We start from the raw sequence: 16,660 nt of genomic DNA, 5'->3' as shown, positions 1-16,660 counted from the left end.
CATCTATTGTTGTAGTATAGTATTTGTCAGATATGTTAATATTATACATAACTTTTGATTTATCCAATAAAGTTAAAAAAAAGAATAATGACATTGTGTATTTTTACAAATTTAAGTTACTGGATTTGATCCACCAAAGTCAAGGTAGGTAAAACTGTTTTTATGCTATCTAAAACTTTTTAACCAATTATTATACGTAAATTAATTTAAAAGTATAACTGTATATAATTTTGTAATCTCCTTGTTATTTTCTTTTTTTTTTTGTTATCTCACTCTAAAATATGTTAGCTTTAATACAACCACTGTCATTTTACTACGCTGTTTCCATTTCCCTCAAAAGAAACTATGTATGAAGATTAAATGAGTATAAAATAAAACACAATATACATTCTTAAAATTTTATTTGACCCCACCGAAACTCAAGTCAAACATTGTACATACAACCGTGTTAGTCAGTAACACTCGCACTCTTATCTATAAAATGGCCTATAATTAAAAGGATACTTTAAATAAAAACATGTTAAATTAAAAATACTTCATATAAAATAAGGATATAAAGAATAACTGAGACTTTTGTGGAAAAAACATACAGAATAAACTTACAAACATATTTACAGAGGTCGCTACATGCTTCGTCGATACTAGTGCCCTCTATCTCATAAACGACCAACTCTTGCGTCTTAGTTGTTTTATCCCTTTTTAACTAATATATTTCAAATGCAAAAGAAACGAGACAAAGCATATAGTAACATTAAGATTGAATAATTGCTGGTTTATGTATCCTTATAATTATAAGTCGTTTCACAAAGAATTTGACGAAAACACCAAACAAATCAGTTCGGTTGCTTCCTTCCAAGCAAATTCACTCAGAGATGTAGTTCGTGGACCAACTAAAGTGACAATTAATCAACATTGTTATAATTAATTTAATATTAACAAGTATATAGATTATGTTTAGTTAAACACCTGTTATACAGTGACACCTAGTATTTTAATTACAGATAACCGTTGTATGTTTCGACAATACCTATGAGTATATCAAGAGCGTTGAGTACAGCGCCATCTACTGAAAAACAAACCAATTTTAATATTTTCAAAACAACTTAAAATTATCGGTTCCAGAGGCACCACCGCCGCTCCTATTTCAGCCTAATAAAAGCAGTGTTAGCGTTACTATGTTCTGGTTCTTCAAAACCATGGAGTAATGGAGAAATACTTATTTACCCAACGTAGTCCTTAGATGGAACAATGCATCTGGCCGACCACCTATCGTACTTCAATCCAATCTAGCACGCTCGTTGCTATTTCTTACCTGTGCCTAACCATATTCAAAACATTACATCCATTCAGATGTACCATCTCTTTTTAGACCTTATAATTTTTTATTTTTTTTTTATAATGTAAGAGTAGCAGACGAGCTTGCAGTCCACCTGATGGTAAGTGGCTACTGCCGCCCATGGACATCTGTAATCAACCCCAGATAAGATAAGATATTCCTACCTGAGGTCGGCCACAGATGCGCCGCTACCCCTGAGGACTAAGCTGGAACGCCTCGGAATAGTCTGTCTCCCTTACCACACCCTTCAAACCGGAACACAGCAGCTCCTAAAACAGCTGTTATTAGGTAGAAATAGGTGTGGCGGTGGTGCCGCCGGAGTCGAACCACAAAGGGTTCTACCACCTTCGTAATTAAGTTATTATACCTGTTTTGTTAAAAACAACCAAACAATAAGAACTGTAGTAATTGAGTACATGAATAGACTATCCTTCATGATCGTAGTAAGTCTGAAAGAGATAAAATATCTATATATTCCGTACAATCTTTAAAGAATATTAACAACAGGTACACCGAAATATGCAGTATGTTTTATAAGAAAAATGTCCCTTAACAATTTCAAAAAATAACTACTCATGTGAAATGTATAAAAAATATTCGACAAGTAATAAATTAAATGTTAGGCTAGAAACGAGTTCTATTTCCGTTTACCCGCCACAGTGATGAATATACGTTTGTCTCGTTCTATCACACCTTTAGCGTATGAAATAGAATATAATGCTACCAACATAACTAAAGTTTACAAAGCGTCGCACGCGCACGTCCATTTTTCATTTTACAATTAAGTTTTTTTAAGTAAATATGTTATTTTAAATCGAAAGTGCGTTTAGAATCTTGTCACATACAACGGTTTTAAAATATTCCCTTGAAGCTAATGCTTTAACACTAGTTTTGGCTAAAAAAGTCCTCCATATTTACACACATTCGTGACCATCGACCGCGTCACACATACAACAATCACTCGTATATTTAACGACAAATTAATATGCATTTTGAACGTGATGCTTCTTGAGCTTATGTGATCCTATTATTAAGGAATACAATTTTTATTTTAAAATAATTCGTTGTTTTTGTTATACTACCCCCGATTTTAACAATGTTTTGTAGTATATATCTGTTGTTTTACAGATGCCTACATCTGTGTTAATTTATTTCACAGATAATTAAATATTTGTAATTATTTTATTTTTACTTCGGTAAGTATTCAAAATGGCGGCCAATTATGTTTACAATTTGATTTAAGTATTTTAACATAAAAAAATCACATACAAAAATATTTTCACAGAAAACACAAAGGTCAATGAGTATTTGTCGAAGTGTGGCCGCAGCGTAGTTGACACTTATTCGTTATTCGATTAGATTTAATAGCTATTCTATAGAAATATTAAAATACGGTGAAGACATCCAACTATCTCGCCAACGTTCGTCTGAACTTGACGTACCTACTAATTCCGACTATACATACAATATACAGACATTTTATTTTTACGAAAACGTGTTAAGATGCATTATATTCAGATAAATAAAAAGATTACATTATCCTTATGGGCTAGTTCATTATTCAATTATTAATTCATTGTTTTTTGAACTGTTGAGCACTGATTTCCTCTCAGAATTAGTAGTTTTCATACGTAAGAACATAAGTAAAAAAAAATGAAATAAACTTCACGTCTAGCAAACTTTACAAACCAATATTTTTAATGTAGAAGAGAATTACATTTAATAATATGAATATCTTGTAGTATCATGATTCTTATCCTTTATGGTCCTAGTATAATAAGTACAGGTTTTATGTTTACAAATTAACTTCCTTTCTATAATGGACCTAATATCATACACAAAAATTGATACATGCCTAGAAATAATATTATCAATGTTATCATTTTCCTTGTCCCCATAAATTACTTTATTTCTTCTATAACCATACGTCATTTTCGTAAAAATAAGATGCCTTGTACACCCGTCGACCACAAGCCACTATAATAATTATTCGTAAACTTTATCAATAAAACGATACGAAAGCGACATCTATATTATATACAGAGGACGAAAAGCGAAATAAAAAATAAAACATGCATTCGTGTTTGTAATTTATTTTAATTATCAACTAGTTATTTTACACAACTTAACAAAATACATACATACAGCAAATAAACATTAACCAAAATTATAATATAAAAAAAAACCATTCATACGGTATTGGAACTCAAAGGGATTGCTGTATTATCCTTGTTTCGATGTATACGATTATTTGAAGCTGGCAAGACTGTTTAAAATATAATGTTGGAATAAATACAGCAATTTTGCCTTCTTATATAGTGCTTCTCTAGTACAAAGCTTAGGGCGTTGCCACACGCGCAATATTATTGACGAATATTTCGATACACTGTCAATATTATGACTCGATGTTTACAATAATGTTGATATTATAGCCAATAATATTGCATGCAGCATACGCACCATTTGGCTGTTCCTTTAAAACATCAGACGCTATCAATCTTAGCGGGCCATTTTTTCGAAATCTATCTTCATTAACAGAAAAGAAATGTAATAGATTTTTAAGCGTAATTTTAAAATTTAGGTCTATCAATACGACTAAAATCACTGAAATCGAACAAGAAATTAAAAATAGTTTTGAATAATGTTAAAAATGAACTAGAAATACATTTTTATAACACGTTACTGCAATTACGCATTATTTTATCTTATTATCTTCGTATAATCGCTTTTATCGCATAACGCACAAAAGGAACAGTACCCCTAAGTATGAGTTTTTACGTTTTTACAAAATCGACTGTTTTTGTATTAGTTTACGTATTTGTCCGTTGGTACATTTTCAATCAGCGCCCCTAGCGGACTGTATGAGAACTGATTGGAAATGTATGGGAAATGCGTAAACAAAAACAAAAACAGTAATTTTTTGTAAAAACGTAAAAACTCATACTAAAGGTACAGATAAACGCTAAAGATGAAACTTGATGCGATTTGATTCTCAAAACTTTGTTTTATACATGCTTATTAAAATTAATATCGTTATTTTTTATACATATTTTTTTAATTCATGTGATGTTCAGTGCAGTCCATAATACTGTTTAAGCTAAAAAGTGGTAGGATATGGAGTTTCGAAGGTTTGTGGTATTAATAAATTTGTACTATATCACACAATATTTCGAAACGTCAAAAAAAAATTCATATGCATAACATTATGTTGGAATTTCGTAATAGTCGTTTTTTTTCTTAAATATTCTCTTTTTATGCAAACCGTACACATCCTGCAATTAGTAGCCACAAAAACAAAAATATTTTTTTGAAAAATAATGCTATTTTTAAATAACTTAAATTTTGTTACGATAATCGCGTTTTCTTTTTATACTAAAATTGTTTATATTTTTTTCTGTTTGAATACCAACCAATTAGAATTTCAGTAATTTAGCGTATCAGTACTAAACTACTTATCTAAACGGGCGACCTGTGTCCATGCAATAATACAAAACCGATAATTTTCAAAAACAGAAAATGTAATACGGTACGGACCTAATTTACATAAAAACAACGGCTTAGCCAAAAATAAATTTAAATGAATACAACTCAATCCTTAAGCCGATTAAAATAAGACATCTAAACAATATATAAAAAAAATCAAAATTAAAAATTACTAACGCCGATACATAATCATGTGTATTATAAAATTAAAGGCATAAAAAGCTTCCATATTTACAATAAAAGTGGGGAAACGATAATGTGGTAACGGTAAGGGTGCACGCACACGAGGCATATACTACATCCACCTGGACAAACCAGAAGTATTTATATTTTTATTCATTTATAGTCTTATTGTGTGATGAGCCTTTATAGCTGGCCATATTTTCCAGTGTGCGCGCACCTTAAGGCATTGAACATTACTTATAAGATGGTAAAAGAAACTGGGTGTAACGGCAAAGCTTTGCTTTTAAAATGAATTTTATTTGAGCGGAAATCTTAAAAAAAAATGCCAAAAACATTTCAATTGCCAATAGAATAGAAATATTTTTTAAACTTGTTTTTAAATAGGTTACATTTTTTCAAAATATTTCTAAAAAACAATGAAAAATATATTATTATATTCCAATGTAACAGTGTAAAGGACCATTGAACACATTCAAAAATCAACGTTAACATTTTGCCTAGTTCAACTAAAAATTTACCATCTCCGCACGTCTCCGTACAGTCGCCGTGTCCGTAGTGTCACTACCGGCCACAGCAGACACGCTGCTTTCGCATCGACGATTTTGCGATTTTTCGATTATTACATGCATCGGTCAAACGTTACACCCGTCACACGTTTAAACGACCGTTGTAGCTGTTTTTGGACGCTCAATGTAACAACTGATTTGAAAAACGCAATGCAGCATAAATGCGATTTTTTAAATGCGCGTTTCCCACGCCGCGACCGAACGCAGCAAGTCGCCAATCGCGAAACGCCAACGTTAAAAGCAGCATGTCTGCTAGAGCCGTAAATAATATTAACTATACTCTTTATATATATAATTATGTATTTATAAACATTATGCACATCAGACAGCCGTATTATTTAATTTCATTAAAAGCTACATCTAGCGCCGTAAATAGCAATTTAAAGAAACAAAAAGGAAAAAATAATAATAAAAAACAATCCAAATTTATATATTGCAAGTGCTTATCACAAAATTAAAAAAAAAAACGGAAAAGTATCTGTAGCCCCGTGACGTTCTACTAATAGTAATTCAATCGAATATAGATAATATATACATCGCAAATGAGAATAATAATAATTAATCGACATAAACCACTCGATGCCGTTTCATCACTACATAATTTGTCATTTTCTTTAATTTTATAAATAGGTATATCCTTAGTAACGTTATATAAATTCATGTTAAATGGCCTAAATTATAATACTAAGAATTTGTAATTTGTCGATATTCGATACGAGGCACGCACGCTCCTGTGGGAACACTCCGCGTGCCGTACGCGTTGTATACCCGCACATTATTTCCCGATGAATCTATCCAAAATATCTACTAAATTTAAAACATATTTCGGCAGCACGTACATATCTATAATGAGCTATAATTTACGCGGTGAGATATACATATCGCTCGGTAAAGCTATCCTGGATTAAGGGCTCTTAAACGTTATCGTTTCTACAGCGTTTGTGTGTGTTTCAAGTATACGTAGCGCAGACGCTGCGACAACGCCGCGTACAGGCAACGCTAGTGCAGCATCATGTACAATCGTGTTCAAATCTGATCTCTTCCCGCTGTATTAGCTATGTACGATGTACGATAATTTAACAATATGATATGGGTTTTGGTATTCGAAAGTAAAACTTGAAATCTTGTTAGTAATTTTTATATGCCATCACATAGATTAGTAAGGATACTTCGCTGCCTTGAAATTGAATGAAGCCACAAACGGCTTATTAGTAAGTTCTTTTTTTGAATTCTTGACAAATAAAAAGATTTTTAGAGAAAATTTTACGAATAAATAACTAATACTCGTAATTTACATAATAAATAAATAATTATTTCAAATATTTTAGGGACATTTTAGCACGGAGACGTGGCAAAACTATTTTACGCAACTATTTCAATTCTCGAAACTGGGTACATTTTCTTGTTAGGAGTGAGGAATCTTTACTAATCTATGTGCCTTCATTACGAAATAATTACTTACACTCGTACGCTCTGCGCCGTCGGAGCGTCAGCGCTGCGTACATATTTAACGAACGCCTACGCCGTAAAAACGCTAGCGTATAGGAGCCCTAAACGCCACTGTGACGATAAAGTTCTAAACGAAAGAACGCTTGCGATATTTTCAAAAGCCCCCGACGACGACGTGGTGTGCGTTAAATTTTTAAAATTTAAAATTTTGTGCACGACTTTAGCCTCGAAAAAAAAATTAAAACAACGTGCTAGACCGACGGAAAATATTTATCAATTTACAGTGTTCTACTAAGATAGCTTAATAAATTGTATCGAATTACAAGCGAGTCTTTTAAAAACATCACAAGTCTACCGTAAACGTTAATGTCGGTGGTTCTCGAACGGTATTGTTCCGCACCGGAACAATTTTGTTCTTCGAATACGATTGTTCGGGAGTCACGATTGTTCCGGGAACCGGATTGTTCATTGAACATGATCCGATTGTTCCATGATCGCTGATTCGTTGCAATGTGACGATTAAACGGAATAAAGTTATCGCGCAAAATTTACAATGCATTATTAAGTCGCATGAAATCAATCCTAATATGAACGTTCATTCTATTTTTGTGACTTTATAGCTAGTAGTGTTTCGACTCAGAAGTAATAAGCGTTACGAATAAGGAACAATGATGTACTGAACACAAGGAGTATGTTAGATATTTTGATCCTTTTGATATTAGAATTTAATCATGGCAATCGTGTCTACTGTCGAAAGACAAGCGCTGAAAGTTCCGAGTAGAACAATGCTCTTCCGAATCTCAAACCTTTGAAATACCCGAAGAAAAAATTGCAATCATCGTCAAGAACCACCGGCTTACGTGCACAACTATAGTTTACATTAGGGCGAATGGAATCCTGACTCTAAATCACTGAGTGTGAACACATTTGAGTCCGTCCGACCGTCCGTTCGTCCGTCCGACCGTCCGTCCGTTCGTCCGTCCGTCCGTCCGTCCCGCTCGCACCCCCCGCCCCCGCCCCCGGGGCGCGTTACAGTATGCAGCAAGACGCCGAGCAGCAACTGCTCGAGCCGCCTTTACTCTTTTGCCGTTGGTCTGAAATTTCAGAAAAATATACGATTAATAAAATCAGTTAAAAATATTTTAATTAATAACTTTAAATACCTTCAATATGATAAAAAAAATTGGTAACAACGATTCATTAAATAATAGATACAAGGTAAAATAAAAAAAGAAAATAGAAAAGTACATTTATAAAATACATATTTCTATAATAAGTCTTATACATATTGTATCATATTTATTCATAAACGCTTGCTCGGGTCGTGTTTAAAGCCAGTTTAAGCCATTATTTTATTGTTTGAATTAAATATTTTCACAATCAAAAAATAAACAGTTGTTTTTTATCTTTTGTTCTATAATTAAAACATAAGTATCGATACATTTAAATGAATTTTATTACCTATCTAATCGAATATTATTTTAACGAATATTTTTATTTAAAGAAATGTTATTAACTTAATAATTAATATTTCAAGGAAGTATGGAACATGATAAGGAAGGAACAAACTTACTAACAGGAGAGGAATGTTGAGGGGAGGGTGGGGATAATGTTAACTCCAACGGACTTCTGGAAGGTAAATAATGATGTTACATTAAATTGTTCATTGAAAATTATATAAAAACAAAACTGTTAGTAACTTATTGCGCATTCATTTATTAGTATTTAATCATTTCCAATTATGTATGAGCCACTCTAATAAATTGAAAAAGGGGTAGCGAAATCTTATATTTTTGTTTAGGAACCCTATCGAAAAATATAGATCAAAGATCACTAAAATAAATAATCATATGTGCAAATATGTAAATGTAGATACTATTTCGCAAAATTATACAAATACGGATCTCTTAGAAGCAGCAAACATTGTAATGAAATATGCTCTGGGATTCCAAGATACAAATAAAACAAAAAAAAAAAACTTCAAAGTGATTAACTGATAACGAAAACAAATACCACAATAATGAAATTATTATATATTAATAGAAATAAAACATATCAAGGCGGTTACAAGCGTAGTTTTGGTAGTATTTTTCTTTTAACATTTGCAATTGGATAAAATAATTACCAATAAATATTATAAGAACCTGTATCTGCTACTGTCAAGTAAACAATCATACACGAATTCGGAATTGGGTAGGGAATAGTTAATGAAATGAAATAAAATTTATTAATTGCAAGAATGTAAAGATAAGATAAAGAAGAATAATCAATTTATGGTTACCGCCAGGAAAGTTCTTACATTCTACCATTAAAATGGCAATCATGTAAAATTGTAGAATTTATAAATAACTTAAAATTACGTCATATTAAATTATTAGGTACAATATGTCCTTGTTATTCTGTACTATCAATACTATTGTGCAATGTACATTATACTAGTATACTAGTGATGGGGTTATCGACAAATGTCACGTACCATGAGAATTGGGCTCGGGTAGGTGTTCGCGCGGCACTAGGTGCATGACGGTGGTACGGCCGAGCGGCAGCCCGAGCGCGCCCAGCGTCACCGAGCTGTGCAGGAAGCGACCCTGGTATATCAGCCGGAGGATCTCCGCACGGGACACGCACTCCGACGCCCAGTCCGCTGGAAAACACATAATAATATATATAAGTAAATGAAAAATAGTAAAAAAAAGTAATTTTAGTTTTAATTGTATTAGTTTTATTTTAAATAGCCTTTAATTGTTTTTTAAGTTCCTATTGTAATTATTATGAATATTAAACATCTTCTATTCTCGAAAAAAAAATGAATAAATTATGTAGAAAAATTGATTAAAAATAGAAAAACTAAAAATTATTAAAGTTTATATGATCGAAAAAATGAGATAAATAAATAATTTAAAAATAATATTAATACATAAATACTTGAATAGACAATAAATAAAAATGAATCCAACACATTAAAAAAATATGAAAGTTATTCTTTCCTATTTTAATTAATTAATTAATAAATAAAGAACTAAATAAATTAATAAAAGAACTGTCATTGGTTGTCGTATTATTCAACGATTAAAATGTAATTTTTATTATTTTGCCGCGTTCTAGTTTTATTTTATGAAAAATTTCAAAGTTTATGATAAATAATTAATTTAAAAATGCTATTTACATTTTAAATGTAAATTTGTAGTTTATCATGTACATGTAATACAGCCCAAGAATCAAACCCGGAACCTTCTGCATGGTACACCAAAATTACACAAGGAAAGGAAAAAAAAATAAAGTACGAAAATCAGTACATTTTCCACTATAGGTTTAAAAAACAAAACTATTTTTCATCAAATTGTAATAACAGACTTATTAAACAAAATAAATAAAAAATGTCTAAAGCTTTTGAACAATTTCCGTTTCATTCGTCATAATTATAACTATAATTATAATTTACAATTACTTAAATTAGTAAATATAGTTGAAAAAAAATAATAATTTAATTTTCTCTAAAGTATACTAAAAAGATCCATCCATTGTGAAAGAGTTTTTGTAGTAAACATTCTAATACAATAAAAATAAAACATAATAATAATAAAAATGTAATACCAACTAAATTAAAACGGATATAAAATTGTAAAATTGAATTCAAAATTTTAAATAAAAAAAATTAATATAGCAAGGTATACTGCCCCCAGAGAGATTTGAACTCTCGACCCCTGGTTTACAAGACCAGTGCTCTAACCCCTGAGCTATGGAGGCGTCTGATACACGTTTCGTAAGTGTTGAACGTATTGTAACGGAGCCGCGTCGAGCGCCGTTCACAACAAGTCACAAACGCTGCCAATAGATGGCGCTGATTGCGATAACGAATGTTAACTATGCTAGCTTACTCTTTAAACTCTTATCTCTATCAATTTTATTATTGAAAAAATACTTCTTAGAAGCTTTTATTTTATTTAACATAATTAAATACGATCTTTTAACTAAATTATAAACTAAGTCATCGATAGATTAAGCTGAAATTTTCTAATAAACGTTTGGTTTAGATTATAAATTTATATTATAGCGGATGATTAAATTAGTGACGTCATTCTTAATCAATATGGCATCCCAAGATGACCTTTCAGTTATTTTTTAAGCACACGATATGTGTATCAAATATACTGAGAATAATTTGAAAAACAAAATGACATTACCAAAAGCTTGTTTTTAAAGCGTTTTCATATGAATTTATTTATTTATCTTTACGTCTTATATTATAGGTATTTAATCTAATGCTATAGAGTAACGTTAATATTATTATGTTAACACTACTGTTATAAGGCAGAAATACTCTTAGATGTGGCGGTGGTGCCTCCGTAGTCGAATCACAGAGGGTCCAAGATGATCCACCCAAGATGTCAGAGTCCCGTAGCGACCGCCGCGCATATATTACGCCTAGGGCTGTCAACTATATAACTCGTAGTCGTCAACCCTGTCTCACTGCTGGGCACGGGTCTCCTCTCAGAATGAGAAGGATTAGGCTATAGTCCACCGCGCTGTCCAAGTGCGTTTTGGTAGACTTCACATATTTTTTGAGATTTTTTTTAATCTTTCAGATGTTCAGGGTTCCGCGCGCTGTTTCTTTTCAATATTTTTATCTATTGTTGTTTTTTCATACAGCATTGTATTTTTTCTAGTGTATTTTACTTTTATAGGACTTTTAGCAACCCTAATAGCGCTGGTAGTTGAATTAAACTGTTATCGCGGGTATGAAAGCCTGGCCGTAATTTAATCGTACGGATTATCCCCGGGCTATACATTCAATGCGTTACTACTACCTTTTACCCGCGGCTTCGCTCGCGTCAGAGTTCGACGACAATATTTGTTTTTTTTTCTATCCTACGGGAACATTACTTTTTATGAGATCGAAGATACCCTTTGTCCTTTTTTGGGCGGCTGACAACGCGTTTACAAAAGTTGATGACAATCGTAGTTGGGGAGCCCAAGAGGGGATTTCGGGAGCATCTCGAGCGCGTCAGACTAAGATATGGGACATACCTTGCACCCTGTAGAGTATCCTAAACCATAAATGAACTTTCTATGTCGGGGGTTTTGCACAGTCAAAAAAATTGATCACTGGACTTAATATAAAGGAAATGATGTTAGAAAACGGGAAACATCATAATCTGCCGATTACCACACGTCGAAGTCGTGAAAAAAATAGTCTCTTTGAAAAAAATAATGAAATAATAATGTATCACAAAGTAAAGAAAAAGGCAAATTTTAAGGAAAATACATTCTCATACTATTTTTTTTTCAAATCGTCAGAATAAGAAAACATCCAGCTAAATCGAAAAATATCATATAACCTTTTCTTCATTCTAACGTCTAATCTACACAATTGTATATGTCTCAATGACGCTCGAGTTTCTACACATTTAGTATCACGGGCTCCCCTACCATCGGTGTCGAAAGTGTAGCAATTAAATAAGTGTTATCGTCGTTAATAAGAAGCTTGGATATTAACGATATCACATTTTTATAACGTTACATTAAAGTAATAAGTGACTCATTTGATACTACAGTTTAAAAACAGATGCGGGTAGGTGAAGTGGGGACGACACCTTGGCGGCGCTCGAATTAACAGAGAGCGACATTCTGGTCGGAGACTTCAGCAAGAGCAGTCGAATAACGGAGATACTTGTGTAGTTATAATACTTCTAATCACTAGTGTGAACTAACTTACGTATAATTGTTATATCGTTACTCTGTACCGTTTATGTGACTATATTATTACATGACTTCAAGACCTTCAAGATGACCTTGATTTCATAAGCAATAATTATCTAAGTACTACATATCGAATGTGTTGTACTTGTGACTTATCGCTTAGGGGCGATGTGTATCGATAATGTATGATTATAATTATCGATACGATACTTGTATCAGATTATGCGATACCAAACATTTGTTTCAGCCGTGGTCTGACGGTTAACCTGATTTTAAGTGGTCACCTTCCACTTATTATACTTTTTTATCAGATCGAAGTAGCAAAGGATAGAATGCAGTTCACTTGATACTTGACTACTGCCGCCTTGGACATCTGCAATCAACTCAATATAGAATGGGATCTTTGCATGAAGCCGTTAAAAAATACGAATTCCATATAGAATGGGATTTTTATCTGAATCCGTTCACAAATATGTTGTTCCTAGCCATATAGTCGCCTTAAATAAAAAACAGCCGGCATTTATACTTTCCATCGCAACGCAACAACAGCTTCACACAAAAAGGTAGAGAATTCTCTGTGATTTGACTTTGGGGGTACCACCGCCACACATATTTCTGCATAATAAAATCAGTGTTACCTGCTGCCTGTGTGGCGGACTTTAAGTAGAACTTTGAAGGTGGTAGAAGCCTTTGTGATTCGATTCCGGCGGTACCAACGCTACACTTATTTCTTCCTCATAACAACAGAATACGTAATATTGTTATTATTTTAAAATAGCTAACTCGAGTTTTCGTTTTGCGAAATGTACCTAATTTTAGAAAGTTAATTTAAAATGAAATGGGGCAATGCCAAGATTTAATTTAAAGGTGGTAGGTAGAACCCTTTGTGGTTCGACTCCGGCGGCACCACCGCCACACCTATTTCTGCCTAACAACATCAGTGTTAAGCCCTGTGTTCCAGTTTAAAGAGTGTGGAAAGGGAGACATACTTTTCCGAGGCGTTCCAGCTTAGTCCTCAGGGGTAACGGCGCACCTGTGGCCGATTTCAGGTAGAATATCTATTCCTATCTGGAGTTGATTATGGCCATGGGCGGCAGTAGCCATTTAAAATTAGTTAGACCACATGTTCGTCTGTAACTCCATTACATATATTAAAAAACTCGAATCTTACCTTTCGTTGACAACAGAGGTCCATTAGCGACAGTAGCCACTTACCATCACGGCATGCTGGCTTATTAAAATTAAATAAGATAAATAAGGGAATTCGCATTTTAAGCACTTAAATGTGATCTCGCAAACACTCAAGGGCTAATTAGGGCCCGGGCGGCGTGGTCGCCTGGGTGGCAATTAGCGCAATTATAGACGCTTGTTAGTTCTGTTAATTGTTCATGTTGTGTACGAGTGTACTTAATTACGTTCGTTGTCGTCAACCCATAATTGTCCCAATGCTTGGCACGGGTCTCCTCTCAGAATGAGAAGGATTAGCCCATAGTCTTATATATCATTATTTCCCAGGGATTCATGCTAATAAGTGACACTATCAGATAGCATAATAATACAGGGTACTTTTTCCAAATGACTATTTTTTTCACTACTTCGACGTGTGGTAATCGGCAGATTATGATGTTTCCCGTTTTCTAGCATTTTTTCCTGTATATTAAAAAGAGAATTGACCGCGCTCGAACATGTCCAGTGATCGATTTTTTGACTGTGCAAACCCCCCGACATAGATAGTTCATTTAGAATACTCTACAGGGTGTAAGGTATCTCCCATATCTTAGTCTGACGCGCTCGAGATACTCCAAAATCCCCTCTTGGGCTCCCCAACTATATAAATCTGAGATCAACTCCACATTAAGCAGGTTCTACACGAAGCCGATCACAGACACATGTCAATACTGATGACTATTAAGAAGATCGCCTCATTTATAAGTCAGCTAGCATCTACATACTTCCAGCGTAATGTAGAAAACAACGTTAAAATTTAAAATTAATGATTATTCGTATATTTGTTATGTTTGTTATAACTCTTAACGAAGCCTGAATTCTGCTAATTTTGACCCATGTATTAAAAAAGAAAATGCTTTAAAATATTAAAAAAAGATACGATAAATATGCTAAAACACCTTGTTAATTTGTTAACTGAAATTTTATCTTCATTTGGACACGATCACTGTCAACCGCCAACACATCGGTACCACACTTGTCTTCATCGAAACACCCACACGCACACTTCGTCATGAAATATTTAACTTATTATAAATGCGAATGTAAGTTAGTTTGTTTTCTTTTCACGCCTAAACTACATAACCCATAGTCATGAAATTTTGTACACACGTTGTGTGTTGTCAGGAGATCAGAATAGGACATAGGTCTTACTTTACTTTACTCTTAGGTATTTTACTCTTAGGTACTTTTTACTTTATTTAGTTCGCATTGGACAATTAACCCGTATTTCATATGCCACTTTTGGAACTTATATGACGTACCTATCTATATTTTTATTAGTGGTATATTTCGATAAGGATTTTTTACGATTGTCGTCGACTTCCGACCGCGAGCGAAGCCGCGGGTCAAAGCTAGTACAAGTTGAGCGGACATGACCTCGGCCCGTGCGCCGTGTTGCGACGGGTCAGTCACCCGTCTGGTGACCTCACTGCGCATTGTTGACTGCCCGTCATAATGAGATGCAACGATTATGGAGTCACCGAGTTTTTTTTTAATAATGACGTAGCAGACGAGGATGCGGTCCACTTGATGGTAAGTGGCTACTTAGTGGCTTAGTGGCTAGTTGTTATTAGGTAGACGTAGGTGTGGCGGTAGCGCCGCCTAAGCGAACCACAGAGGTTTCTACTACTTTGAAATTGGGATGAAATTTACACTAGAATTCAAACGTACCTAATATTATATCGAAGATAATTACTTTCCGTTTCGACGACACAAATAGAAAGTAGGTAATCAAAACGTCCTCTGTACGTCTTTCATCTCATTTTGAAGATCAAAACGGAATGACAGAATCACAAACAAATATTAAATCTTGGCATTGCCCCATTTCATTTTAAATTAACTTTCTAAAATTAGGTACATTTCGCAAAACGAAAACTCGAGTTAGCTATTTTAAAATAATAACAATATTCCGTATTAGTTTCTATCTACACTAATATTATAAAGAGGAAAACTTTGTTTGTTTGTTTGGTTGTAATGAATAGGCTAAAAACTACTGGATCGATTTTAAAAATTCTTTCACCATTCGAAAGCTACATTATCCACGAGTAACATAGGCTATATTTTATATGAAACATATTTGATAAATAGATTTTGATGCGGTACAAAGTTTGCCGGGTCAGCTAGTCTAAAATAATGATACAAGAAAAAAATGTCAACTGTCTATATATTACTGTTCAGACGTAGACAGACAGACAGAAAGCGGAGGCTTAGTAATAGGGTTCCGTTTTTACCCTTTGGCTACGGATCCCAAAAAATGGCAAGAATAATTTCAATTGGAGAATGTACATTTTAACTTCATATTAATAATGTTTAAAATTTTTTGCAGTGGTATAAAATATATTCCCGTTTATCTGCACGTACCTACAGCATCGCAATAACCGCACCCAGCACCCTGCAACCCTCTGGAGTGAAGGGCGTTCGACACGAGTGGCCCTATCATTGCCGGGAACGGTCGAGGGCGATTCAATGTTTTATTTTTCAATGCTTGTCTTTACATGCGAACAAACTGAAGTTTACTAAACGGTGCTGTGTTTATAAAAAATATTCGCGTGTCTGAAGTGAATAGTTCCGTGAATAAAATAAACTAGGTTTTCAAAGCAATTTCGTAGGCAATTTTGAAAATGGTTGAACGCATTTGGTCCGACTCTGGCGGCATCACCGCTTCACCTCGTCGTCAACCCTTTACTATGCCACTGGCGGGCACGAGTCTCCTCTC

The 16,660-nt window shown here is 33.7% G+C and overlaps 1 protein-coding gene and 1 non-coding gene across 4 annotated transcripts in view; both read right to left on the bottom strand.

Moving 5' to 3' along the window:
* Positions 1 to 4,833: 4,833 nt before the first annotated feature.
* UBL3 (ubiquitin like 3) overlaps positions 4,834 to 16,660 on the bottom strand; it is a 279,194-nt gene continuing 267,367 nt past the window's right edge. The window contains exons 3-5 of one of the 3 annotated variants that reach the window (XM_073089555.1): positions 9,494 to 9,661; positions 8,591 to 8,646; positions 4,834 to 8,111 (exon numbers count right to left, since the gene is read on the bottom strand). In XM_073089555.1, the coding sequence (XP_072945656.1) occupies positions 8,630 to 8,646; positions 9,494 to 9,661 (185 nt within the window). In that variant the 3' untranslated portion in view covers positions 4,834 to 8,111; positions 8,591 to 8,629. The remainder of the gene's footprint in view (positions 8,112 to 8,590; positions 8,647 to 9,493; positions 9,662 to 16,660) is intronic. The other 2 variants (XM_073089554.1, XM_073089553.1) reach the window with 2 other exon arrangements.
* Positions 10,692 to 10,764, bottom strand: TRNAT-UGU (transfer RNA threonine (anticodon UGU)). The gene has a single exon. It is a non-coding gene; the product is annotated as a tRNA-Thr (tRNA).

Source organism: Epargyreus clarus, unplaced genomic scaffold, assembly GCF_041222505.1.
Source record: "Epargyreus clarus isolate Ecla_fem2 unplaced genomic scaffold, WU_Ecla_fem_2.2 ptg000029l, whole genome shotgun sequence".
In the NCBI taxonomy this organism is placed as follows: domain Eukaryota; kingdom Metazoa; phylum Arthropoda; class Insecta; order Lepidoptera; family Hesperiidae; genus Epargyreus; species Epargyreus clarus.
Note: the sequence above shows the minus strand (reverse complement) of the source record. Positions and strands in the feature narration are given on the sequence as shown.